A 27,579-nucleotide genomic window follows, 5' to 3' on the forward strand; every position below is an offset into this window, starting at 1 on the left:
AGAGACTCATTCTGTGAATAGTTCTTCTATTGTTCAGCTGAAATTTATAGCAAGTTGAACTAAGAGGAGCAGCACGTGAGCCCAGGTTTGTACTTCTCATAGGAAATAAAAGGTTTCCCATGGGTTTCAATGGTTGTGGGTCTTTCACTGATTGGTTCAACACCTTTTAAGTCGTTAATTAATTATGCTGTTATGAATCCAAGACAGAATGTAAAGGTCTGTGTGCTGGAAGGCAGAATCATGGCACAGATTCCCTGAAATCACACTGCTCTGTTGGAGTTGGCTCTGGCAAGAGTCACTGCCTTTTAAAGCCATGGTCTCTGCCCAACCAAAGGTCGGTTTCTTCTGGCTGCAAAAAAGGCTGCTGTAAGATCTCTGCCCAGTAGGATGGGAGTACCTTCCTCTCTGGAGGAGCCCACATGCAGCCCTGGCACTGGTAGCAGTGCCATCTGTACCTGTCAGGGATTTTGCAATGCTCCATCTCAAATGGGGCTTAAAATTTCTGGCTGGGCCAGGTGGAAGGAAGTGGTTTTACCACTCAGCCACACATCTGCTGGGGAGCTCTGGGTGGGATAGGGAACTCTGGGGAGAAGACAGATTTAGGTACCAGACTCAAACGTTATCTTTTTTACATGCTACACTAATAATCTATTCTGTACTGCACAAAAACAACATATTTTGAAAGATAAGGGGGGTGTCTTACACTCCAATAAGGTAATTTTGCACCAATTCCACAGGCAAGACCAGACTAACACAAGCTCAGATATCAATGCCTAAAAGATGCTGTAAACCAGGTTCAGGTGAAATCTCACCAGCAAAACCAGGAATTTGGATAGATGGAATCTCTGGTCCTCTCCAGCTCTGAACATTGGGACTCAATATAGAAGGGATTTCTCTTCATTAGTGTATTGCCCTGCCTTTTGAATTCTAATAAGATCTTCCTAAAAAAAATGCAGATGCTCAAGATATCCAGGATAAGCACGTATCATGCCAGGAAGAGGCGAGCCTGATGGGATACACACACCTGTGAGAAGATGGGATCCTCAGTTGGATTTCCCAGGGTGACAGTCTATATCGTGGGCCCATCAGGAGGAGCTCAAGGGAAACGCAGGTGGGAGGGGGCAGGAGGGGACACATAACACCAGGGACTCCAGGGAGTGCAAACACAATTTTGATACCACCTAGACGTAGAGGAGTAAAGAAAGAGATTTCTAATGACAGATAAACATTTTGAAGAGACATGACAAGCCAAATATAATCCTTCATAGGACCTGGACTGCCGCCACTATTAAAAAGAACATTTTGGGGACCACTGGGGAATGGGACCGCATGATAGATGATGTTGTATCAATGTCACATCTCTTAAATAAGGACGTGGTATTATGCTCATGTAAGAGAATATCCTTATTTGGGGGAAACTCCTGCCAGAGCATTTAAAGTGTTAACATATCTGCACCTTTTGCATCTCTCTCTCTCTCTCTCTCTCTCTCTATTTATATATACATATAGGCATAAAATGTATATTCATTTAATATGGAACACATTTATGGAGACAGATGAGGTGAATGTTGTAAGATAGTAACAGTTGGTGAATACAGGAAAAGCTTTTATGAATCCTCACTGTGCTATAGTTTCTAATCTGTAAACCTTATGTCTTTTCTGATAGAAGGCATGGGAAACAGCTAAAAAAAAAAGAGGCAAATGTGAGGGGGGCTTCAAAAGCATGTAAAATGGAACTAAGAGAAAAAATACGAGTTTTCCAGGGTCCTTTTGAACTCCTTCCTTTTCCCTCCGAATATTTATACGGTATAACACTCTAGGCTCACTGTGTGCGAAGTCCTTTCTTCTGCGTGTACTCACACCGCACAAGGGTGAAAGCCAATCTCCCCCGGGCTCTACTTACGTTTCCAGGCACCTGGAGCCACCCTTTCCCCACCATGTAAAGACGTCTTGCAGTAACAGCAGCAGCAGCTGCGGCCGAGAGGCCAACATTGTCAGGGCTCTCTCACTTCCAGATACTCAAGATGCAGCAGCTCTGTTGATTCCGAGGAACCTGCATTAGGTTCTCTTAGTCACTTCATCTTCCAGAGGAGCCCATGGGGTTCCTCCAGCTTGTAAAGGGTGGAGCCAGAACTTGGAAGAATTCAGGAGCAGTGACTGCCGTGTGGAGCTCATCTCAGCCTGGAGCTGCAGTGCAGTTACCTGGGAAGCATTTTCAAAACACAGGCTGGGTTCCTTGGCTTCAGCCTCCTTCGCCTCTACATCTTAGGTGAGTTCTGTTCGTCAAGTGCATCCTTTCCCATTCACCCTTGGGATGGCGACCCTTTGAGCCATGGGGATTAGGGTTAGCCCTTGCTTTCTGTTCATACCATCACCGGCGTGGGTCAGCCATGGGAGTTTCCTGAGGTCCAAGTCGGGGTCTTGGGAATGGCTGTTGTGAAGCGGCAGTGGGAGCGTAAGTGAAAGTGCCTGTGGACCCTGGCACGCAGTGATTTTTGGAACTCTCTGGCAGGACTCCTTGGGGTAAGGACAAATGCACAAGGAGCAGGAGCAGCTGTTAGCTGAATCTGTCATCTATATTTTGAGTGACTCTCAGGATAATTATGCTGAATGAAAAAGACTCAGTGCCCAAAGGTTACATACTGTGTTAGTCCATTTGCATAATGTTCTTTATCCGATTAAGATGCAGAAATACAGGGCAGAGTAGTGACTTCCAGAACTCAGGAGTGGCAACAAGGGGACAATGGAGAGGTGCTTGGGGTGGCGGGGCGGGTGAACCTGTTCTGTAACTGCACTGTGTCAGGGTCAGTTCTGCTGTGCTTGGTAAGGGTCCTAGGAGATGCTGCTAGTGGGGAAAACGGGGTAAAGGGGCACTTTACCCAGTGTGACTCTTGTTAACGTCAATTTTTAAAAGTTTAGTTCCAAAGAGAGGAGGTTGTAAAGCAAATGTGGGAAAAACATCCATCTAATTCTTGATGGGGTTAGGGAACACGGAAATGTGCTGTATTTGTGACATCATTTTGGTACTCAGGTATTCTGAATACCTGAAATAACTATTAAAGATAAAATTCCCGGGAGTCATCTGCTCAGCCACATATGGACAGAAGCTTGCTCAGATGTTTTCCCGGAAGCCTCAGGCTGCTGCGCAGAAGCACAGATCTGAAGCATTTCATGGGAGAGACGCATAGCTGTGGTGCTAACTGCAGGAACGCGGCATGCTTTGGACTTCCCCCGACCCTGTTGCACCTGGGAAAAGCAGCTGCTGCTTTTCACATGATGGGACTCTCTGCCCCCTTGCAGGATCTACAGCGCCTGACTTCATCTCTTTGGCAGGTCATGGAAATTGGCCAAATTCTACTTCGAAACGTGGTGATGGCTGCTTCCAGGCTATAAGAACTGTTACACCCGAAGCCCATCTTCTCACTGGGCTCCTACAGGTTTGTGTGTTATAAACAACAGAGATGTGCATACCAGGATTTATTATATTGCTAAGGCACAACTTCACAACACAAACACGTTGAATACTTCTCAGTGTAAAAGTAGAAAAGAATTTCCAAAAGATCAGTTACATTGGAATATAATCGTAGTCATCAGCCCAGTCTCAGGGGCAGGGTGGCCACAGGAGGTCTACTCACACGGATTCTGAATGACAATCAGAAGATATTCCTTGTCTAAGGAGAGACATGGACAAAATTAAGTCAGCCTAGAAATTAAATTCAACAAGAAGCATTTCAGATAATCTGCCTGCTGTTGTCTTTAAAACATCATATGGGCCTGGTAGAGACCAATGGTTCCTAATGGTTGTACACTGGAATCACCTGTGGAGTCTTGGGGGAAAAAAGAATCCATTCCCCAAGCCCACCCTCAGGAAGACTCTGACTTCATTTGTCTGGGCTAGCGTCCCAGGACAGGATAACTTGCTTTAAAATTCTCCAGCTCTTCACATGGAAACACATTTTAGCCAGGATGTGAAATGCCAAGTTACCTGGTGCTACCATGATTTCATGTTTCTTTGATCTGATCCTAAGAAAAGTTAGGTCGTTCTGTGGATCAATATCACGGACGGTGCTCTTGGCTTTCATTGTCAGCTGATGGAGGAGACCCGCGTATTGGACTGTTGTGGAGTTGTCCAAGGTCGTTCGGATGGGAATGCCTATCAAGAGATTTAAGTTGGGGTTAAATTATTTTTCTGATTATAAAAGTTGTATGGACGCTGCAGCCAAATAGGGAAAACATTATTGTAATGAGAAAGAAAATAATGATGGTGTTTATTTCTCACTGGTATCAGGATGAGTTTATTCCAGTATTTCTGTCTTTGCACAGAGAGACAAATGATACTGAGCTAAACTATATATATGAACTTCCAGTTTTTTCTTCATTTAAGTGATATGTTGATGTCACTGCACACCTCACTATTTGATATATCACAACATAAACAATCCCCTATTCTTTGGTCACCTGATACTTTTTTCTTGCACAGAAAATAGTGTGATGAGAATTTATGTGCCTAAGTCATCGGGAAGATATGAATTGATTACGCCAAACCTAAGTTAGCATATTTTTATACTAAGTGCATTTACTCAAGTGCCCCCATTATAAGTAGATCTGTTGTGAAAAGGGCTTGGTCTGGGACATGGTGTTACTCTTTTTTTCGCTGAGACCAGAAACAAAAAGAGGTGTTACTACACATGTACAAGTGAATCCAGCGGCATTTCAAATTACTTCCTAAATCTTCACACTGTATTTTGAAAAACAGATTTTGTTAGAAAATAGTAACAAAGATACTGTAGTTCTGCTGTGCTCTCCCTGGCCTGGGTTTCCCAACCCCCAGTTTAAACACTATTGAATGTGGCTACTTTGAGTGTTCCACTCTTCTATTATATGCATTTAAAAGAGAAGCAATTAATTCAACTGTAAAATTCTAGCCAGAAAAATATGCAAGTATAATTAAATTCAGTTCAAATCAACCTAGCTCAACTCCAGCCACCTGGTTCTCAGTGTCTGTTGCATAACAGATACACAGTGAAAGCCGCCTTGTATCTGTTGCATCTAATCAGAGAGAGAATTAATATTATTTTGAGAACTTCCAGACACCAAAAGTAACGTGAGGGATTCTATTTGCAAATATGCCTTGAGTTTAGGTGGGCGCATGAATTGGCATTGTTGTCCAGTTAACAGGAGGGTGTAAGCTCATGATTTTTCATCAGAGAATGCCAGAAACCATTAAAATAAGATGAACACTTTCAAGAGAGGGTCGGGGTTACACACTTGGGATTTTGTCAAGTTTTCATGAAACTGTTAAGAGATGATCGATTTTGACTTCAGAGCAGACTAACTTCAGGTAATGACGATTTACAGAACAGCTCTTGGTGAATAGGTACAGGGACATTTTTCCAATCAAAGAAGTTCTTTTGTATTATGACGTGTTGGCCACCTTCCCCACGGACAGTAAGGTCAGCGGGCAGGGATCTTTAACAAACAGGAGACAAACGTAGCAAGCATTCAACCTTGGAAGGAAACTTTTTGATGAATGCTTTTATTTTGGATCCTAAACGGTGACTACCTAAGAAGTCTGCATTGCTCAGTGTCAAAACATGACATATACCCAGAATAAACTATTTAACATGCAGATGGCAATACTATGAATCAGATGCTCAGGCCTCTTTAGTAGGTCTGCTCGTGATCTAGGTGAGTAAATCCAGGCATGCCGTGCCCTGTGGAACGTGTGCAGTTCTCCGTATCCACCACAGGCACTGGAGGAGAAGGAGATCAGTCAGCAAATATTTATTGAGTCCTTGTTGGGTATAATGTGAGGTAATGAACAATAATTTATTAAGAAATAATTTTGTCCCATGATATAAGGTCACCTCCCTCCCTCTGAGGAGTTACTGCTACTCCTGGTTTCTTACGTACGTTTCTAGAGATAGTCTAGGCCTTTTCAAGAATCTACATGTTTTGGTCTATATTCTTTACTGATGTTATTTTCTCTTTGCCTTCACTTTTGTTTTTTTCATGTCATACCCTTGGGAAACTATTCAAATCGGTACAGGCAATGCTAACTCACTCATGTAACAACTCCCTCACAGGTGTCGCTTGGGACGTTCTGTAATACACTGAGAGAAGTCCCGGTGTGATGTCAGCTGAGGCTGTTCCCGCCCTTTGACTTTTGTAACCAGGGCCAGGGAACATGTCCCTGTGTTTTCACATCTGTTGTGTGTTTCTAGAAATAAGGCTCCTAGCATAAAATGTCTATAAGGCTTAAAATGTGGTACTGTCAGATTTACAGTACGACTTTCAAAGAGGACTCTTTATGATCCCAGTAAGCTGGGGTTCATTATTTCAGTTTGTCATCTTCAAGTGTTCATTTGTACCTTGGCTAATACATTGTATTTCAAAATAAAAGGAACTGGCTCGATGGCTGATAAGATCTAATGAAATTCAAATGATGGATTGTTAGAAATGCCAAGAATATTTAAAATTAAGGGCTTATGGAAATCAGGCTTATACACTCATAAAAATGTATGCCAGACATGGCTGCCTGCCTGGGAGACAAACATATACATTTCAAACACACACACACACACACACACACACACACATATGCATTTCTAACACAATTTTCACTGCTGCAATATTGGAAAAAAGGTTTGCTTCACAGAACTAGGGAAACCAATCATTGAAACCTATACCACTTAGCATTGATAAATTAATACATCTACTTTCTTGTCATGAATAGCAAGTATGCTTGTCATGTTTTGTGGTGAATAATAATCTGGCTAATAGAAGAAATAAGCTTCTCATATATTTGTTGGCTGGGGGCGGGGGACGGTTAAGTTTATTTTCAGGTAAAAATTATTGAGCATCCAGAAACCTTGAAAAGTGCCCTGAGTCCATACACAACCTTATCCTGGTGGAGGTTAATTAAAAGTTAATGGGTATTAGAAATAACATTTTGTCAGCTATGGCTAAGAGAAGTATCAATTGAGGACCGCCGGGAATTAGGAGAAGGTCAATAAGGATCTTTCTGTAGTGACCTTGTTAACATCTTCATTCCAGACTGACAAAAACATTTTTTTTTTCTTCAGCAGGTGGTACTTCATTACCTAAACTAAAGGTAACTGACACAGCATCTCCATGGAATCAGACAGGTATCCCAAAGTTGGTGGTGTGGCAGAGTTGGTGCCAACACCTGGACACAGAACCCGTTTACCCAGGCCTACCTATCCACCAGCACTGGGCTGTGTCCTAGTGTTGTTAGCACAGAGCTAGGCTTCCTGGGAAGGTCGGCTGTAAACCCTGCCTCTCAAACACTCAGGCTGGCTGAGTTTATTGTATCGCGTACACATGTACAGGAATTAGAAATTCATGGAAAAATAATTTTAGTGCAATCTTACTTTGAAATTCATTCTTTTAAAAAAAATTAAGATGCATTTCTCTATGAACTTTTTGAAAGCTTAATGTCTCTGTGTATGGCACGGAGGGTTTTTTTTTTCATAAAATGAACCAATTTTTAAAAATCTGTATCTCACATTCTGTGAAACATTTAATTACAGTTCTATTAAGTGTCCGTCTATTATGCTGAGCATCTGACAGTTAGTATCTCATTTAATCATTGCAACTACCAAATCAGGTAGGTTATTTGTCTTTCCTAATGACAGGGACCGAGCCAAGTTTCTAAGTTTCCAGGTTTCTAAGGTGGGTAGTTGCACAAATATTCAATGATTTCCCCATGAATTCTTTTTTTTTGAAGTAGTCATTCTTGTTTCAGCAAATGCTCTGGAATTTCTGGCACCTCTTGCCCTGATAGATTCCTGAGTTAGCAATGAAGTCAGCAAGTCAGCTGGGACATTTAAGAGGTCACTGCCTTGGTGATCACCGAGCAATGTGCCTGAGGCAAGGCTATGCACATTCTTCCTGAAGATCCTGCAGTGAGCACCACATTCTGGGAATTACAGGTTTCCTGCTGGGAAATCAACAATGCAGCGTCCTTCAGTGTTGGAGAATAATTACCAAAGCTTTGAGAAGTACGAGGTGGTTTTGTTTGTTTAGTTGTTTTTTTTTTTTTTTTTGGAAGACACAGATACTTTTTAGACAGGTCTTGTTCATATATTTATCTCTAGCTATCAGCAGAGGGTTTGGCATATCATAGATAGTAAACATCTGATCTGTATATTGCCATTTTAGCTTCAGTGTTTGGCATGTTTGTGTTGAGGTCCCTGGCTGGCCTGTGCACATCCAGGAGTTGGCCCGTGACGCACATACCTTCTGCATTCACAACCATTGTGCCGATCACTCCTTTGTGGCTCTGAATCCTCTTCAAGGTTTCCTCCACCTCTGCCTGGAAAAGACCAGGACGGGAGGAAAACACAGGGGTCTTAGTGGTGACCCCAACCTTAAGGAAAGATACCTACTTCCCCATGTCCCGACCTGAAGCGCTGCGTGCTGTCACTGGGTGTTTGAAAGACGCCTTGAAAACGGCCATAAACAGCTTTACGACCCCTCTGCCCACAGCCCTGGTGAATCTCTTCCTTGAAGCCCCTCTAGTAACTGAGCACTGACTCTCTCACAGAACCTCCTTCCATTCTCTAGAAAACACGACATTGCAAAAGAATCTCTCTCAGATGGTCCTGCAAATGTTTACAGAACATGACACCCCTCTGTCCAAAAGTTGCCCTTCCGGGAAACCTTATTTTCATGAATGATAACCTAGTTCCGAGTTCAGACGATGGTTTGCAGATGGGTGTTCCACCGAACATGCATATTGGGATTCTCTCCATAACAACAGGGAGCTGTGTGTTCAACACGGAGTAATCATGAGGCCATTCTGTTGCCATGTTTTAAATTCCCCTTTCTGAATAAAACTGATGCATAAACCGCACAGTATCAGTCTTTTTTCCCCCTTTCTCTCTGAAAATGCCAAAAATCAGGACTGACTTCTTCCCTGCCCCAATACTTCTGAGCTGTTCACGGTTGATGCATCGCTGGGTATTCTGAATGCAAACATGACTGCAGGATCTCTTGATGAAGGTTCATCACCTTCTCTTCCGCCCACCACTGTGGAGCGAACATAACCGGCCTCACAGGCAGTTTTCCTCTGCAGTGCATGCAGCCCCGGGCACTCCCTCCCTCCTTCTACCACAGCAGTCCTTCCCCACATTTCAGGAATCATGCATATTCATGCATGAGTTCTTGCATCTAAAAGTTTGGATAAGTACACTTTTGGGAGAAGACTACGCTTACCACAAATGGAAATTTGGCGTTGATTTTACCAAATAAGAGATAGCTGAACAAAAAAAAATGCATCGAGTGCACAATATTAAATTCTAGTTCAATAGAGGCACAGCCTGAGGTCCACTATGTGAAATGATGAAAAATGTTAAATGATATTAAAGAACCACCAGTGCAGAAATTCTCCTTCATAGATAATCCGAATCTTAATATATATATTAAGTATATATATATATACTATATATACTACTATATATATATATATACTACTATATATACTACTATATACTATATACTATATAATTGGAAGAGGAATGAATTTCTCGAGACGTGATTCCCTGGGTGAGTGGACATTTCTATACCACCTTAGGCAGCAACCGCTGTGTGTTATCTCATTTTGGGAGATCCAGCGATGCCGACCAAGAGTTGTGCGAGAATTAAAAACTTATCGCCCTTTTACTCATCCTGGACACAGCTGAGCGCTTAGTACCCTCCCCTTTCTCTTGTTCCTGTAACTTCTCTTCCACTCCTGCTTTCGGGCGTCTTCTCCGACTCGCCCTTCCGTCTCCTCAGCTCTTGGATGGCCCTCCTCCCTGCCCCATCCACAAGCGGTGCCTGCCCCACCTTCCCCTGCCCCTCACGATCTGGTATTTCTTCTTTCCACTCCCCTCTCCCCTCTACAAACTCAGCCGTCCTCCCGACCCAGGATTTCTCCCTCTCGGCAGCCCCTCTCATTCCCTCAGCTTTGTCTTTACTGAGACCAAACCCCCCAGACACTGTCTCCTTTTCCCCCCAATCCAGACATCTTCTTTCCCCTCTTCGGGGTCTCCCTCTTGCCCCTTTCAGAAGCTCCCGGAGCCGCCAGCTCTGCTCCTGTCCGTGGGCGTCCTGGGGCGGCGGGGCGCGGACGGAGACCCAGATTTACCATCGCGCGGGCGCCTAGACTCCGGACTCAAGCACTGCCGCCACCTCGCACGTCAACAACGCTTCCACCGGTTGCTAGGAGACAAGAGAGGAAGTGACCTCCGGAAGCACCGGGACGCGCCTGCGCAAGACCAGGGGGTGGGGCAGCCCCCGGGGAGGCTGCATTTCCGCCCTGACTGTGCCCTGTCTCCTCGCGGTTGCCGTAGGCAAAAGTTCTGGAAAGCGGGCAGTGGGTCAGTGTCTAGTCCTGAGGGCCGTGGAGCGGGAAGGGAGGGACTGCGGAGTGGGCCAAGCTCCCCGCCGTGTCATTCACTGCTTTCGGTACGCGTCGCTGTGGCAGCGGGGCCTAGGTCCCAGGCTCTCTGGCTGAAGGCCGCCGGCTGCTTGTGGTGTGTGGTGACAAGGCTCAGGGTCTTCGTGACGCGCCCTTTAGCCCGCACTCAGCACCTCCCAACCCTGTCGGCCCCCGACCGGTGGAAGTAAAACGGAGCCCCCATTGACAAGGACACTCTGTGTTGTGTGAGAAAGAGGTTCACGTCGAACTGTCCACCCCCACCCAAACCGATACAGAATAAGCGGCACCTCACGTTTTAGGCCCTCGCCCTGCTCTAGCACCCCGAGTCACAGAGGTTGCTCCTTACTTTGTCCGTAGTTTTGTGGAATCTATTAGGATGTGTTTGCTGCTTTTTGCTTAGAGTTAATTGATAACGTTGTTAAGTGGGGCGCTTGGAGCTTCCACAGATGGGCGCACGAGTGCATTCTGTCGGAATGGCGGGAGGAATACTGCAGTTACAGACGTAGGGGACGGGCCGAGGTCCCTGGGCCCTTTGGAAGGCCACCCGGGAGGAGGAGACAGGAACGCCTGTGACTGGTGTGTTAGGACTCCCAGGCCTTGGAAATACCAGTGGGAGAGCGGCCATGCCTCTGCTTGGAGACCACGCTATCCTGTCTCCCCAGAGACAGGATTTGTGCCTCCATTTCCACAAAGTGACCTGGCCTTGCTAGTGACGTCAAGTAGGGTCTATGTGAAGGACCCTTGTGAGGAGTGCCTTGGGGGCAGCTTTGAATTCATTGAATCCAGCGAGCCTTCTCAGCTCTCTCCTATTCCTGGATCCAGGAGCTCTCAGTTCTATTTCAGTTTTGTGGAGGTGATTCTGGTCACTGTAATTTATTAGGATTCTTGAAATAAAAACAAAATAGGTGTGTTTGAAAGACAGGTGGAGGTCTCATTCCTGGTTAGTCCCCAGCTGTCTGCAGAGCCCAGGACTGGATTTGAGCCAGAGCCAAAAGCCGGATGCAGCCCATTTCCTCCAGCAGTCCTCCTGCCTGCCTCCCTGGGTTGGCTTGCTGCATGTGGGTGCCAGAATCTGGAGCTGGGAAGGGAAGGCAGGCCCGGCGGGCGGGGGGAGGGTGTTGCATCACTAGACTACATGGCTGCACCCATTTCCCTGGGGGACCAAGCTGAGGTCTTGTGGAAAGGCTAGCTGGAGTTGTGGGACTGGAGTTTTGAGTCTGGCGTGTGTGTGTTGTACTGATCTGGCTTCTAGCGGACCAATTGGCTCTATTATTCTTCAGTAATGAAAATGCAGGACTGTCTGGCAAGACTGGCTCAACTGTAGGCATAGTGACGCTTGGGCCTGGTGGATGTGTCTGATCAGAGATAGCTGTTGACTGTGCAGCTGCCATTTGTATTTTTGGCGTGAAACCAGTGGCAGTGCACCACTGCTGCTCTGTTAGTCAACTTCAGTGAAGGAAAGGGGTGTGAATTCCCTAGTTGCTGTAGTCAGGGCGTCAAACTCTTTCAGTAGCTGCCAGCTGTGATTAGAAGGAAGCACGAGTATAGCCTGAAAGGCACTGACAGCAGACTCTGACCAGCTGAGAAAGAAATAAGAAGTAGCCAAACTGATGTTCAACCAACAGCCAAGTGTGCCTTTGTGTGCAGGAAATCAATGAGAAGAATATGAGCTATTTTCTCCTTATCGATTTCCACTCCTAATTATTCCCTCAGAGGTGGCTTCGTTTAATTTCTACCCCTTTTGGGAACTAATGAGTATCTGCAGTAGTTCTGTGTAGCACAGCTTGGCAGTGTCTGACCTGGTCTCTGTTCCTTCCTTAGTACATGTAAATTCTCCCTTCAGCCTCCACTCCCTTCTCCTAGCCACTCGGCCCTTCCTGTCACTGCCGAGAGTGCTAACTGACTCGAAAATTCAGCACAAGCATTGCTGAGTAGTAGGTTCTGTAAGTGCTCTGATGTGATAGCCGAAGATGGAGTACATGCAGGCATAAATTCTGCTTTTCCTCACGTGCAGTGTTGTAAAATGAGGTGGTTTCCCTTTGGGAAGATCTCTCGCACACTCTGATAAGTTGTTACTCTTGTTTTTCCTGTTTAAACTCAAGAAGTCCTGGTTATGTCATGATCTTGAGTTTTCTCCTGGAATTTCCTAACCTGCCCTGTAAAGCAACCTCCAGCATTTCTGTACACCAGAAAATACTGGAAACAGAGCCATGGAATGTTACTTCATGTCTGTTTTCTCACCAGGCATTGTTTTCCAATATAAACAGCACAACTGCTAGCACTGTACTGGTTTTCCTCCAGGAAGTAGACCACACATTCTTCTAAAAATGCCCTTTACATCTGAGGTAGAATGAGAGAATGTCAGTGGTGATGTAAGTATTCCACACAACTGCCCCCCCATGATGTAGAACTATAGAATTATAGATGTAGGGTTTTAGAAGATCAGCCATTTTTTTTCTTCCTTGTTAAAATTAAGCAACCTCTGGCTAATGTTTTGCAGGACCCAAGTATTATATAAATACTGATTTCCCGTGGTGGGATCCTCCATCTTAGAGCAGCCAAATGGTTCACTAGACTTGTGTATACATAGGGTTGATACTTCTAGATGCTTCCTTCTGAAAAATAAGCTCTTGAAGTTCCAGTCTCTTTACTTTTAAAATGAGAAAGATAATGTTTTAGGGTATTGATGCGAGGTTTATGTTATATGGATGAAATGGCTCAAACCAGGTGCCAAGGCTCACTGTGTCTCTTCTGTCTTTTCCCTGTTCTGTCAGGCTTTCTTCCCTCTATTCCTTTCCTTCCCTGTCTCTTTCCTGTTCTTGGGTTCCCTTTTTCACCTCTTGCTCCCTGCACTGTTTCCTCACGTGTGTAACAGCCTTTCCTTTAGTCACTCTCTGCCTCAAGCCTCTGCTAAAAGGAAGACCCAGAGTTTATTTTGTTGATTTTCTTGCTAAACAACATCTTTTCCCTGTGTAACCTGTTGATCACTTAGCACTCTCATCTACTACATCTCATTGCATTTTTATTGTTGTTGTTTTTGGAAGTTCCCATTAAAAAAATTTTGTCTTCAGAAAGCAGTTTTCATATCAGCATTTAGCAATTAAAAGATGTTGTTAGTCTCTCAGGGTTGAGCACAACAGTAAATATTTCCTGGTCTATTAATTCTGTTCAAAGACGATGGCAGGAAGGAAGGGCTGAAGGGAGCAATAAATTGTGTGTACTTGTGCACCCTTCCTTTTCTCTGGTAATCCAGTCCCAAGAGCTAAAATTGATTTTTCTAAGCTCCCTAGTCCATGTAGTTTTAAATCGAGTTCCACTGGCAAGTATCATAGAAGTACAATGGGCAAGTGACTGCAATGAGAACTCTTTTGTAACCACCAAACCAGTTTAAAGAATAGCATACTGCTCACAGCCCAAGCATTTCCACATGGCCACTCCCAGGCATGACTTCTGCCCCCACCCCCAAGTTAGTTATCAACTTTTAGCAAGATGCTTTTCCATTTAAAATTACATCAGTGGGATTTCCTAGAATGTAATCTTTTGTTCTGGGCACAATTTGCTCAACATTGTGTGTGTGTGTGTGTGTGTGTGTGTGTGTGTGTGTGTGTGTGTGTGTGTGTGTTTGAGAGAGAATCATTGGTAGTATGTGTAGTTGTAATTTCTTCATTGCTGTGTGATAGCCAGCTATAAGAACTTATACTTTCATTATTGATATATACTTTGTAGACACTGTTAAGAATAATACTTCCATAAGCATTCTTCCACAAGTCATTTATTGCACATGGTCGTAAGTTTCTTTTGTATATGTATGTAGGGGTGGAATTGCTGGGCTATAGAATATAATTCATTATCGATAATGCCAAGCTGTTTTCCACATTGGTTTACCAGTGTTCCCAGAATCAGTGCAACAGGATTTTTGTTCTGCAGTCTTACTAAAAGTTAATACTGTGCAAGTTTTAATTTCAGCCATTTTTGCATTATTTGGTGATAATTTGTTTTCATTTAAATTTTTTTATTTCCAAAAATTTTTATGCAAAAGGCATACATTTATCTGCATGTGTGTAGAACATATATGTGTGTGTGTGTGTGTGTGTGTGTGTGTGTGTGTGTGTGTGTATACATAAATGAGAGAGAGAGAATGTTCATCTGCTGGTTCAACTCTCAAATGCCCACAACAGTTGGAGCTGGACTAGGCCAAGGCAGGAATCTGAAGCCCTGTCCACTTGGGTGGTAGGAAGCCAGGTATGTGAATCATCATCTCTTGCCTCCTAGGATGTGCTTTAGCAGGAAGCTGGAATTAGAAGCAGAGTCAGGATATGAACACAGACACTTTGAAATGCAATGTGGGCTTCCCAAGTGGAGTCTTGTTTTAGTTTTCATCTTCCTGATCGTTGTTGAAATTGAGCACTCTTCCCCATTTGTTGGATATGTGAACCCTGAAGATAAGCTCTTTCCTGGTTATTTCTGTATCTACATTTACATATATATTTACACATGTACATGTAAGTATGTGTTACTAATCTGTACTTGTACTCGGGGGCTCACATTCTTTGTGTCATGTAAGAAATGGAATTTCTGTTGTGAATTCTAGTCATGAGTATTATCTTTTAGGAGGATAATACTTTAATGTCTTGTTTAGCAGACACTTCCCTACCTGATGGGCATGAAGATGTTTTCTTAGTTCTCTCATGACATCAGATTCACATGTTCCCATTGCTAGGAGCTGGATGTGTGTCCTAGGGTCATGTCCCTAATACGACAGTGTTGAAAGGCAGGACTTGTGAGCAGCAGTTCAGGCTGGACAGCTCTGCTCTCTTGAGTGGATTGCTGTTTTTGTTGCAGGAGGGGGTTTGTTGCCTTGGGAGTGGGTTAATTAATTCTAACAGTGATTTAGGCCCTGTTTTGTTGCTTCCTCATGCAGTGCTGTCCTGTCCTTCCTTTCTTTCGTCCACCGTGGGGTGTTGCACCAACAAGGCTTCCACCAGATGCCAGCACTTTGAAACTTTACTTCCTAGCCTCTGCTACTGTAAGTAGTAATTTCTTTCCTTTATAAATTGCCCAGTCTGTAGAGTCCTGTTACAGCAGAGCATGAGATGGAGTAGGATGACTACGCACTGGAAAGACCCTCTTTCTCTGGCTGTCCTGTAGGGCGGCCCCTGGTAGATGCCAGGTTCCATGTGCGTGTGTTTTCCCTCCTGGGCCCTCCATCCTGTTGGTTTTAGGGTCAACACCATTTGACCCATTTTGATGCCTTATAAATAGCCTTTATGTCTGGGAGAATGTTTCCCCTCCTTGTTTTTGGTGTTTAATGAAAGTGTGACATATGTTTTTTTCTACATTTCCATGCTGTTTTTAGAATAAGGTTGGTATTTTCCACAAAAAGATAGCGGTTGTTTCAATGGAAGTTAAATGTTTAGATTGATAAGGGAAAATTGGAATTTTTGAGTATTTTAATTCACAAACATCAAATGTCTTCTATCTTCAATTTTTTCTTCTACTTTTTTAATAATGTTAATTTTTGCATTTTAGTTATACATCTAAGCTAATATGTCCTGGATATTTGTTGAAAATTTTATTTGCTTGTCACTTGTTGGTGTATAGATCAGCTATTTTATACCGACTTTATGTCTAGCAAACTTCAGTTACATCTAATTATGTGTTTTAATGCTTTTAGCATGTGTTTAAAATATTTAATCATCTGTTTTATATTTTACATATTTGTCTTAATGTAGCAACATTACTCAGCTTGTTAATTCTGTATTTTAGTCTATAGATGTTTTTGAATTTTCTATATATGTAAGAATCATCTTCAAGTAATGACAGTTTCCCATGATCACACATATAGTAGAGTGAGAAAATATACTTACCATTGTCTTTATGTGAGATTAGAATAACATTGATTAAAAATGACCTAAAAATAGGAGCAGGCAGGTAGCAGATTTCCAGCCACCATTTGGGTACTCACATCCCATCTTGGTTGCCTAGATATTAGTTTTGGCTCTTGGACCTTCTTGCCAGTGTGCTGCGCCTGGGAGCAGCAGGGTGGAGTGGGGATTACAGGTTCCTCATGGCCGTCTCAGAGACTGAAGGGAGTTCCTGACTCCTAGTTTCAGGCTGGCCCACCTGTTGTAGGAATCTGGGGAGTAAGGCAACAGATGAAAGCTTTTTCTTTCTCTGAGGCAGTTTCTGTCTCTCTCACTTGCAAGTAAATGATAATAAAAGGTAAGTGAATAAAAAGATTAGCATTAAAAATAACCTGACAATATTACAAGGAAGGAAAAGATGCAAATTTAAATTGAACATAACTGCAAATATTTAAATAAGATAGTGAATAGTACTTTATATGAAAATATGCAATATACAAAAAAAATAATATAGTTTAATGAAGTTGGATTTGTTTTAGAACCTCAACTTTGATTTGCTGTCTTGAAGTCAGTTATCTCAAGTACATTCTGTGGTCAAAGAGATCAGATTCTGGTTTTAAATGCAGAAATAAAATCTTTACTGAGGGACCGGTGTGGTGGTCTAGTGGATAAAGTCCTCACCTTGAGCATTCTGGGATCCCATATGGGCACCGGTTCTAATCCCAGCAGCGCCACTTCCCGTCCAGCTCCCTGCTTGTGGCCTGGGAAAGCAGTCAAGGATGGCCCAAGGCTTTGGGACCCTGCACCCGCATGGGAGACCTGGAGAAACTTCTGCCTGATCTCTGGCTTCAGATTGGCACTTGAGAAGTGAATCATCTGACAGAAGATCTTCCTCTTTGTCTCCGCTCCTCTTTGTATATCTGACTTTGCAATGAAAAATAAGTAAATCTTAGAAAAAAAAAAAAACTTTACTGAATCATTAGGAAGTTATCTGAGTACTCTGAAAAGTAAGTGGTGTCATGCCAAAGGTAGGAAAGAACTCAGACGGCAAACAAACATCAAACTAATGGGTTTCACATTTTTTCCCCTTTGTGTATATCCTGATCATGGATAAAAGCTCTATACCCCAGAAGAGGGCCGTGACGTAGGCAGAGAGTTCTGGTGGAACTAGTTTTGGTGGAAATGGGAAGCTCCTGATGCTCTGAGGGTGTGGGGAAACATCCCCATTTTCCTTTGCTTTTCCAGTAGGTGCCCTAGATATGTCGGTCCTCTGGTGGTAGAAGTGACAATGATGGTGATGGTAGCCCACAGGCACCAAAGCAGGATGGGAGCAACCTTCTTCTTCCACCAGAGGGGCTGTGGTTCCAAGACAGTGGGACAGAGTATGCTGTGTTTGACCTTCTACGGATGCCGTCACAGAAAAGGGGAGGTAACATCAGCAATTTGGCCAGAACACTAAAAAGTTGGGCGCTCTGGGAGTTTCTGACTGTCAAGGAGAGCTCAGAGAAGGAAGTACCCAGGAGGACAACTGCATCATGGGATTTTGGACTCCTGGACTTATCTCTGGATTACACATGATTATTTCGGATCCCCAATTTATGCTGCAGACTTTTGAGTTGAACTATGGAGTAGCTCCCTGTCCAGGTCCCGGAGACGTGACTGGGTGGACTAAACATGGCAGGGATCCACACAATCCTTTGGAGTCTTGCAGAGTGGGCCTTACATTGGAACCATAAGTCACAGAATCCTGGGTAATGTTTGGGGTGAGAACCACACTGGATTGACTGCCAGCTGAAACAGAAAATGCCAGCATTATTTATAGAATTTAAGTAACACAGCCTCTCATTACGTACTATTAAAACATCCTAGATACTATCCAAGTCATTGGGCATACAGAAGATGTTAAAAAAAAAAAAAGAGCATAAAATAGCAAACACAATTCCCACTGGATGGGCCATAGAGCAAGCTGGAGGTTGTAGAGGAAAAAAACAGTAAACTTGCAGATACATAAAATGATCCAATCTGAGCAAAAGAGAAAAACATTAAATAAGTGACTTGAAGGAAAATCCAAGAAATCTTCTTTGCCTCAGAAGAAAAGGAAACACAGTGCAGAAAAGAAAATTCAGTAACTAATAATGAGATATTCTTTATTTATTTTTTACATGTACAAACCTACGTACTGATTCAGGAAACTTTGTGAATCCTAAAGAGAATAAGCAAAAACAAATTATTTCCAAACATAACCTAACTGAAATGCTAAAAATGGAGAATTAGGAATGTGGAAGCAGTCAGAGAAAAATGAAGCACTGTTTATGGAGGAAAGATGCTGTGACTGTTGGTTCCTCACTGTACGTGTTTCAAAGAGCTCAGAGAAGAATGCTCTCAGCCCATGACTGCTTCCAGTAAATGCACCCTTCAGTAAAGTGGGAGGAAACGAAGCCCAGTCTCAGACATGAGTCAAAGAATTAGTATTAAACAGCACAAATACAAGGATGTGAGATTTAGAACATACGGCATGGAGGAGGAAGAAAAGACGTGAAAAAGATCGTGATAATTGTAGTGCTCCAGGGATCAGCCGGTGGCAGCTCTCGTGCCACATTCAGCTCACCACCCAAGAGCAGTCTTCAGGTGTCCATAGGCAAACATGGATTATGGAAACAAAACAAAACCCTGCAAGTTTCAACTTTTTTATATTGAAATAAATTTATCTTTCAATTTGATTTTTCATTGGAGTTTTTGAAGTACCATTGTATTTTTAAAAAATATTTATTTTTATTGGAAAAGCAGACTTTTTATAGAGGAAAGGAGATACAGAGATGAAGATCTTCCATCCACTAGTTCAGTCCCCAAGTAACTGCAGCAGCTAGAGCTGAGCTGATCTGAAGCCAGGAGCTTCTGCCAAATCTCTTAGGTAGGTGCAGGATCCAAGGCTTTGGACCATGCTCTGTTGCATTCCCAGGCCAGAAGCAGGGAGCTGGATGGGAAAGAAAGTATCTGAGTCATGAACCAGCACCCATAAGGGATCCCAGCATGTGCAAAGCAAGGATTTAGCCACTGAGCCGTTGTGCCTGTGCCGGGCTCTACCCTTGTATTTTGATAAACACAATTTTATTGAAACATAAATATGTGCATTTGTTTATCTATTTTGTTTGATTCTTTTCATTTGCAGAGTGAAATGACTGTGATAGATAATATATAGTTTATAAAACTTAGGATATTTATTTTCATGGTCCTTTACCAGCCTATCTAGTCTAGTACAATAAACTTCTTCTTGTGAGGGTTTTATAATTTCTTTGAGAGGTGGACACACATATAGAGATGGGAACGGAGATAAAGTTAGAGAGAGGACTCTTGGTAGAGAGCTCTGTTCACTGCTTCAGTCCCCCACTCCTCAGCCTGGGTGGTGCCCCAGGAAGAAGCAGGTATCCAGGAACTGAATCCAGTTCTCACAGGGCCCCAAGTGCTTCGGTTATTTCATGAAGTGTGTTTTAGTGGAACTGGAATTGGGAGCAGAGCCAGGACTGGAGCTCAGGTAGTCTGAGATAGGATTAGGGTGTGCCCAGGGCATTTTAACTGCCTCCTTTTGAGCGTTTTCAAGACATGTTTAATAGCTGAAAACAGATTCTAATACTGTCTGGGAGCTTAGAAATATATAAATGTGCTGTTTAAGATAGCTACAACGTAAGATGGGGAGGACACAGGCACCTATCTGAAGGCAAGTTCCTTACATTTTTATTGAAGAGGTCAAATGCTAATCTAGACAAATGGAGAAATCTTGGTTCTCTAAATTTGTGTATAGGTTTAATATGATTTCTTTCACAGTTACAGCAAGGAATGCAAAGGGGGAAAAAAAGTCTTTTGGGTAAAGCACAGCATGGGAGGAATGAACCCAGTGTCGAGACCCATTCTGTAGCCTTAGTGATCAAGGATGTTGAGTAACAGTGATGCAGCAGAATAGAGGATCTGGAAGCAGACCCACATCCGTCTACTAGAAAATGGAGGCACAAAAACTTTCTCATGAAGAAGCTGAGCTTCTTCAATAAAAGTTGCTGGAGGCCTTTGCATCCATAAGCAAAATCAAAAGATAAAACTCTTATAGGTCATGCTTTACATACATATTAATTAAAAATATACCACATACTTGCATTTAATATGTGAAACTATACCATTTTATAGTCTTAAGGGAAAAATAAGATAAAATTCTTATACTCTAGGACTTAGCCAAGACTTCCTATACTTGGCACCCAAACTACTATCCATAAAAAGAAAATAGGCAAATTAGACTTCATCAGAGTTAAAAACTTTTAAAAAAAATATCTACTTATTTTTATTGGCAAGTCAGAAGTACAGAGAGGAGAGACAGAGAGGAAGATCTTCTGTTCACTGGTCACCCCCAAGTGGCCACGGTGGCCGGAGCTGAGCTGATCCAAAGCCAGGAGTTTCTTCCAGGTCTGCCACTACTGCTTTCTCAGACCCAGGGAGCTGAGTGGGAAGTGGAGCTGCCGAGATACCAACCAGCACTTATGTGGGATCTCAGTGCATGCAAGGCGAGGACTTTAGCCGCTAAGCTATTGTGCTGTGCCCAGTTAAAACTTTTTGAGAGTCCCTATAGAAACAATGAAAGACAAACTGTTAACTGGAGTGGCGAAGGGGGGGGGGTGTGTGTGCAAATATTTGCGTACCATATCTGTTATAAAAGATTCCCATTTAAAATAATTAAAGAAAATCAAAATTTATCAATAAAAATTACAAATGATCCAGTGAGAAAATGGGAAGTTGGATTTTCCAGTAAAAAGACATACAGATGGTAAAGGAGCTGGTGAAAGACTTCCAACACTGTCAGCCATTAGGGCACGCAAGGTGAGACTGTGATGAGACTAATGGCAGAAATAAAATGACGACATAAAATGCTGGTGAGAAGGTAGAGAAATGGAGTGTCATTGTTGCATTGTATGGGTTTCCCTTGCACTTATCTTGTTGTGCCTCTTGAAACTGTGGCTTGATGTCTCCTGTCAGTTTTGTATACTTCTTATCATTTGTTTTGTTAGTTTCCAGTAGTTAAGTACATGATTTCATGAGTGAGTTGGCTGAGATGTGTTTGTTTATCATACTTTGCATTTATAACAACTGCACAGTCTTAATGAAAGCAAACAAAATGGAACTACAACCTGCCGTTTACCCTCTGTTGTACCCTAAATGCTGTCTGCTTGGTTCTTACACTTGAGGTCCACGGATAATCACTTAATAGGGGATGTACTGATTTTGCTATCCATTTTATTTCCCTATGAAACATCCTTAAGATTCTGGAAGTGAAGCATATAGGATATAGGTTGCAGGGGCAGTCTAATTTCTATAGAGGAAGGCAAAGAGTGATGCTGTGAATTCAGACATACAGAAAGGTAAGTGAGCAAAAGCCAAAATGAGGGGCAGATTCCACAGCTGGGCCCCGAGAAGAGTTTTACAACATCATTGTAACACTAGTAGATTGTACAAATCTGCTAATCTCTCATTGTTATTGCTTCGGCACAGTTTTCCAGTATTTTCCATGAATTCTCTCAAATATCCTTAGAACCCCCTGTAGCTTCTGAGCCAAGATGTTATAGCATAAGAAATCAGAGTGGTAGACCTCATTTCTTACCATTTTGGGTCATTTCCCAGGATGGCTGTGTCTCTGAATGTCTGCTGTATATGCTTCATGTAACCATGTGGTTCCAGCATATAGTCCTTCTAGGGACACAGTAAGTAGTTGTGCCAGAAGCCTAATTGGTCTTCTGTGTAATATGCCAGTTGTGTATGAGAGACAGAATGGAAATGTGTGGTCTGCTTGACAGGGAGGAATTTCATCTCCCTGTTAGCAGTGGGGTGGGAGGAGACAGCATTCCAGATACCCCAGCGAGCAGCTCTGTAAATTTATCAGCTGACTGCTTTTCTGGCAGTTGACACAGGAATTAGAGGTTTTCTATGAGGCCTGCAGAGAGTCAGGAGATGGTGAAGATTGCCAAGCCTTAAGCCTGGATGATCAAGGATAAGGTGACATAGTTGACTCCTTTGGGAATTAGAGGACAAAGTAAGAATGTGAGGAAGATGGTGGATATCAAAGATTCAAGTTTGGTAGGCAATGAAATGGAGGGTACACTTGAACTTCCAAGTCCCTCCCAGGATAAATCATGCTGTGTTGGATGATAATCCCTTGAACAGTATTGGTGGAGCACTTGAGACAAAACCACTGGGGCTGCGAGGAAAATCACTGTGAATGAAATTAGAAATAGCTTCTCCTTTCATGGTACCCACAACCTGGTGGGGGATGTAGCTACTAAATGATCATTTAAAAAACTGCACATCAAGTTTCCTCAAGGGAGACGTATTGGTTACATGTGGACTCACAGGATGCCATCTTTCTGTACTCTGGGAAGATCCCAGAAGGATGCCCGGAGCTATGATAGAGAAGTTGGGCTCTGGAGGAGAATCAGACACAATTTAGGTGAGTAGGCATAGGGCAGATGGGTGCGAGAACAGAATGATGTTCCACAGAGCTAAAATTGCTGCAGTTTGATGTAATTTTAGCTGTGGCAGTAGCCTGCAAAGTGGGTTTTGCTCTAGCAAAAACCTAGTATTACTTTTGGAAATTGGACGTGGGTACACAACTGGAAATTCAAAGCCTCACCATCAGCTGAGCCACTAATGTGTCCAGATAGGGGCCCCAGCCTTATTAGTTGGAGACAAGAACTTGGTGGCTCAGCAGAGTGGCTTAGCCCCCTAGCACCATGGCGGTGGGAGTGAAGGTGGGCACCCTGCTTGTGTGTCGCTTTGCTTTCCCTTGGGAGTGTGTGGTGGGCAGGGAGTCAGGGAAGACTGCTGAAATTCTATTACCCAATAACTCAAGGAGAGTGCGTCTACCAAGAGCTGATTTATTGTAATATTTGACTGCTAGCCCTTTTAACATGCTGCCAGGGAAGTTTCCAAATCAAGAAAAATAACCAAAAAATCACAAGAGAGCATGAGAACTATAAACAACGGGAAATGATTTGTCATTTCTCCCTCAGCCCCACCCCCAGAACATGGATTCCGCTTTGGCTGGCGGCAGGGGATTAGGAAGTGGGTCTGCTGGTGTAAACAGTGCTGACAACCTCCTGACAGGTGCTGGCAGCAGTTCAGGGATGCTGCTTTGAAGTGCTCCCAAGTGTCACTTATGCAGGTGGTCACAGATGCGGGATGAGCACAGAACAGGAGGTGTATGTGTGGGGAAGGTGTGGGCAGTGCCTGCACTCACGTCTCAGGGCCCTTTTCCCCAGCTTACACCCAGATCCACCTCTTCCTCTGGGGGGAGTGTTAGGACTTTATCTCCCAGTGCATTTCACTGGGGATTATTCGGTTAAGTTTTGACCTCCCCTGAAAATGTCTCAATTTAAGAAGTCACTGAATGACCTACATAGACTTGAAATACTTTGAGGGAGGTAAGAAGTGAAAATGCAGTGGCTTGGGGGAATTACTCGCCTTGCCCTGAAGAGGCCTCTAGGTGGTGCTGCTGCGACAGCGATTGGCTAGGTCTTTTTCCTGGCACTTACTGGTCAAAGCCAAATATTTTAACTTATTAAATGTCTTCTACTTATGGCTAATTGCTAATATGATACCATTGATAATTTATATCATCACATTTACATTAGAATCTCCTAAGAAGGAACCTGTGTTCATAAATTACACAAGAGAGTAACTGCAAGGGTTGGAAAATATGGCCTTCTGTGGTTATTATTTAATAAAGTTGAAGACTTTCATATGCTGCTGGATTTTTCCACATGCATAAAAGCAAGCTGACTTTACAACGATTTCTTCTTTATCTCCACAGAAGTAGGATGTCAGGCTGTGTTGTACCTGGCAGGTGTCAAATTAATGTTCACCAAAGGAATTGGTGTTTTCTATTTCTCCTCTTTTACTATTTATTGGGGATTAAATAATTGACCAGTTTAAGCTTTTTAAAACATTCATCAGACATCGCTGCTGTCTTTGTTCATGAAAAGATTAGGAGGCATTTTTTCTCTATTTCTGAAAATGGCCTGAGGTGTGTGTGTATCTGTATATCTACATACATACTCACTTTTTTTTTATTTGAAAGCAAATTGGTTTTTGAGGTTAACTCCATTGAAATGCAGGAATGGTATGAAAAATTGCATTTGATAATTGCTGGAATCTTAATCAAGATTTTATTAAAATCAATATTTGATATGCAGCTCAATTTAATTAAATTAAACCACAGAGAAATGAGTAATAAATGAGTTTGAAAATCAATCACAGGATAATGTATGTTTCTTTTAATTAGTTTAACGTATGAAATGTTGGGTGAAGCAGCCGTTGACTGTGAGGGAAACCAACAAAATCACTGCTTTTGCTTAGAGAAGTTGACAGCACTCTGTCCCATGCGCTGTGCAGAACCCAGCCTGTGTTTTCGTTTAATTCTAAATCAGTTGCTGATAGTGGGAGTCTTGTTCACTCGGCTTATGATTAGACACAAGCATAAGGCCAGCATCCTCTCAGTAACTGAGTTGCAAGTGGGTTTTGATGCAACAGCCACGTATCTAAGGAGATCTATGATCAGATAGCTCACGAATAAGGAGAAGCGTAGCTTAGTTTTTGGAGAAGGGTGTGTGTAGTGGTTCCCTTCCCAAAAGAAGTGGAGTTTTTACAGGCAAGTGAATGGAGACAGAAAACCTAAATGAAAAAGGCCTGAGAATTGCAAACAAACAAACTAACCAACCAACCAAAACCCCAACTAAATACAAGCAGCTTTAAATTTTTTGCAGCAGACGCAGGGTATGGTTATTTTCCATCTAATTTGTGCTCGTTGACAGTGGAAGGAATTTATGGCGTCAGTAGCCTCTTGTTCTTACTGAGCTTAGCTGATGAAAACGTCACGGTGCAGAAGAGGAAGGAAATGGGAAAGTGCGACTTGTCTGGAGGCGCCTTCCCTGGTGGGGCGAGCATCTCACTGAACGGGGCCTCTGAGTTTGTGCAGACCTAGGGCAGGGAGCTGATGGTGTTCTTGCTGTGCCTGTTTGCCATGAGAAGCTGCAACTCCCTGGGGAACACTGTCCTGTGGGTCTCATGTTTGGCAGGAAGAGGTTAACTGATTTGGTTCCTATGTTACTTTCACTTTTTTCTTCCTCTTTGTCATTTCTCTACATCTCCTCAAGTACTTAAAATTTTCATTTAAAAAGTCTCATTTTCAGCAGCCAAGGTTAAATGCATTTAATTGTTTCTCAAGCATAAAATGGGAAACCAAAAGACACCCTCAGAAGTATGTGTGTAAAAGAAAAGGACAGCTGAGTTAAAAGTGTTGTCACATTGTGATCTAGGAACCTGTTCAGAGATGTTGAAGACATCCTTGTACCAGGCTGACACTTCTTTGGGAAATAAAGGCAAGATTAGAAAAGGGTAAAGTTTACAGTAGGGGAATCAGTTTTATCCAGTAAAATGTCTACAAGCCGCCTGAAGTCATGTTTTTCATGAAGAATTCAGCTGTTAGGCTGGTGAGCAACAGCCCTTGTGTCATTTCCGGCAGGCCATATGAAACTTCTCAACTCCCTTTTTGCCTTTTAATTTTCTGGTTTACAACTAACCTTCACAGGTGCCTAAACATTGCCCTCTGCTCACGTGATCCCGTCTTCCTTACTTCCAGCATTTAGAGAAGCCTGGTTGCAGTTCCTTTATTTCCAGAGGTCTAGAGAATCCTGATTCCTTCCCTTATTGCCAGACGCTGGAGAATACTGATAAGCGAGCAGGCTTGTACCAGAAGGCAAGTTAGACACGAACAGTATCTATTACGGGTTGACAGGACTTTTCCCCACATATACTGTTTTAAATTGCTTCTTCTCTAATTGTATCTGGTGAATTCTCAGCAACAGTACAGTGATTCTAATGAAAAAATAAGTCTCTCTTTTTAAAATTATTTATTTATTTGTTTCATTGGAAGACCGATTTACAGAGAAGGAGAGACAGAGAGAAACAAAGATATTCCATCTGCTGGTTTACTTCCCAAGTGACTACAATGGCCAGAACTGAACTAATCTGAAGCCAGGAGTCAGGAGGTTCTTCCGGGTCTCCCACACAGGTGCAGGGTCCCAAGGCTTTGGGCTGTCCTTCATTGCTTTCCCAGTCACAAGCATGGAGCTGGATGGAAAATGGAGCAGCCGGGACATGAACAGTTACCAATATAGGAGACCAGTTAGCAAGTTTAGTAAGGTGCTTAGCAAGGCAAGGATTTAGCTACTATGCCATTGTGCTGGGACCAAAAGTAAGTCTTTCAACTACTCCAGATCTGCTTAACTCCCCACTTCCAAGGGAATCTCTATTATGAAAGTACTGGTTTGTTTATAGGCAAGGAATTCATAGAATTCTCCTTAAATTTCCTATGCAGAAAGTCAGGCTCTCCTGTGGCTCTACACTATTTTTTACCCAATGATATTTAGTTTTGTATTATTGCTTGGAACCCTGATCTGTTCTTTAGAATATTACATGGACACGATCCATGCATGTACCCAACTGCCCTTTGGTGGACAGTTGTATTATTATATTTTCTTCTGCAAACAGTGCTGCAGTATCTTATGATTGTCTTTAGGTTCAAAGTGACTATAAATAAATAAATAGATAACCTAATGTTGGGCAGTGGATATTCATCAGGTAGATCTCAGAGAGAAAGCATGATTGCGTTTTTCATTACTACAGTCTTTAACCTCATCTATAGTATAAGTTCTTATTTTTGGTACAGCTCTGCATAGAAACATGAATCCTGCTTTGCACTTGAAGCTGTAGGTTCTAAGTTATGTTTGTTCAGTTGTTTAATACTATTTAATTCTCTCGCACTGTGAGCCCCTGAAAATCTTTAAGAGGCCAGGAAAGGAACTGCTTCTGAGCAGGAAACTGCAGTGGCTCCATCACAGGGTGCAGCACCCAGCACATTGAAGAGATTGTGGCCACTTCCCCAAATGTGTACGTTCGAACTCAAACCCCTCAGTGGCACCCTGTTGCAACAGGACTGGCATCCTTGTAAGAGGAGAAATACCAGATTTCTTTGCTCCCCTTTCCTTCCCGCCCCTGCCATGTCCACCATGTGAGAAGACAGTCTGAATATGATCATGTTTTTTCAGGAAGGGGGTCCTTACTAGAAAACCTCCGGAACGGCGAGGTTCCGCAGCCTGTGGCAGTCTGCTACGGCAGCCCTGGCTGGCTGATCCACTACTCAGCAGGCTAATAAATACTGTGCAAGTAAGTGAGCAC

General features: G+C 42.9%; 1 protein-coding gene across 1 annotated transcript; it reads right to left on the bottom strand.

Moving 5' to 3' along the window:
* Positions 1–3,466: 3,466 nt before the first annotated feature.
* Positions 3,467–10,242, bottom strand: DYNLRB2 (dynein light chain roadblock-type 2). Its single transcript, XM_040982034.1, has 4 exons — positions 10,154–10,242; positions 8,263–8,338; positions 3,986–4,153; positions 3,467–3,671 (listed from the first exon to the last, which is right to left on the bottom strand). The coding sequence occupies exons 1-4, from the start codon at positions 10,154–10,156 to the stop codon at positions 3,628–3,630; spliced, it is 291 nt and encodes a 96-aa protein (XP_040837968.1). The 5' UTR covers positions 10,157–10,242; the 3' UTR covers positions 3,467–3,627.
* Between the last annotated feature and the right edge of the window lie 17,337 nt (positions 10,243–27,579).

The sequence above is a fragment of the Ochotona curzoniae genome, unplaced genomic scaffold (genome assembly GCF_017591425.1).
Source record: "Ochotona curzoniae isolate NIBS_2020 unplaced genomic scaffold, NIBS_Ocur_1.0 contig_3622, whole genome shotgun sequence".
NCBI lineage: Eukaryota > Metazoa > Chordata > Mammalia > Lagomorpha > Ochotonidae > Ochotona > Ochotona curzoniae.

Excerpts from the sequence above, each read along its gene's own strand:
- DYNLRB2 (XM_040982034.1), bottom strand. Across the intron at positions 4,154-8,262 it reads AATGGTTGTGAATGCAGAAG|GCATTCCCATCCGAACGACC; the intron begins GTATGTGCGTCA and ends ATCTCTTGATAG. Across the intron at positions 3,672-3,985 it reads TGAAATCATGGTAGCACCAG|ACAAGGAATATCTTCTGATT; the intron begins GTAACTTGGCAT and ends GTCTCTCCTTAG.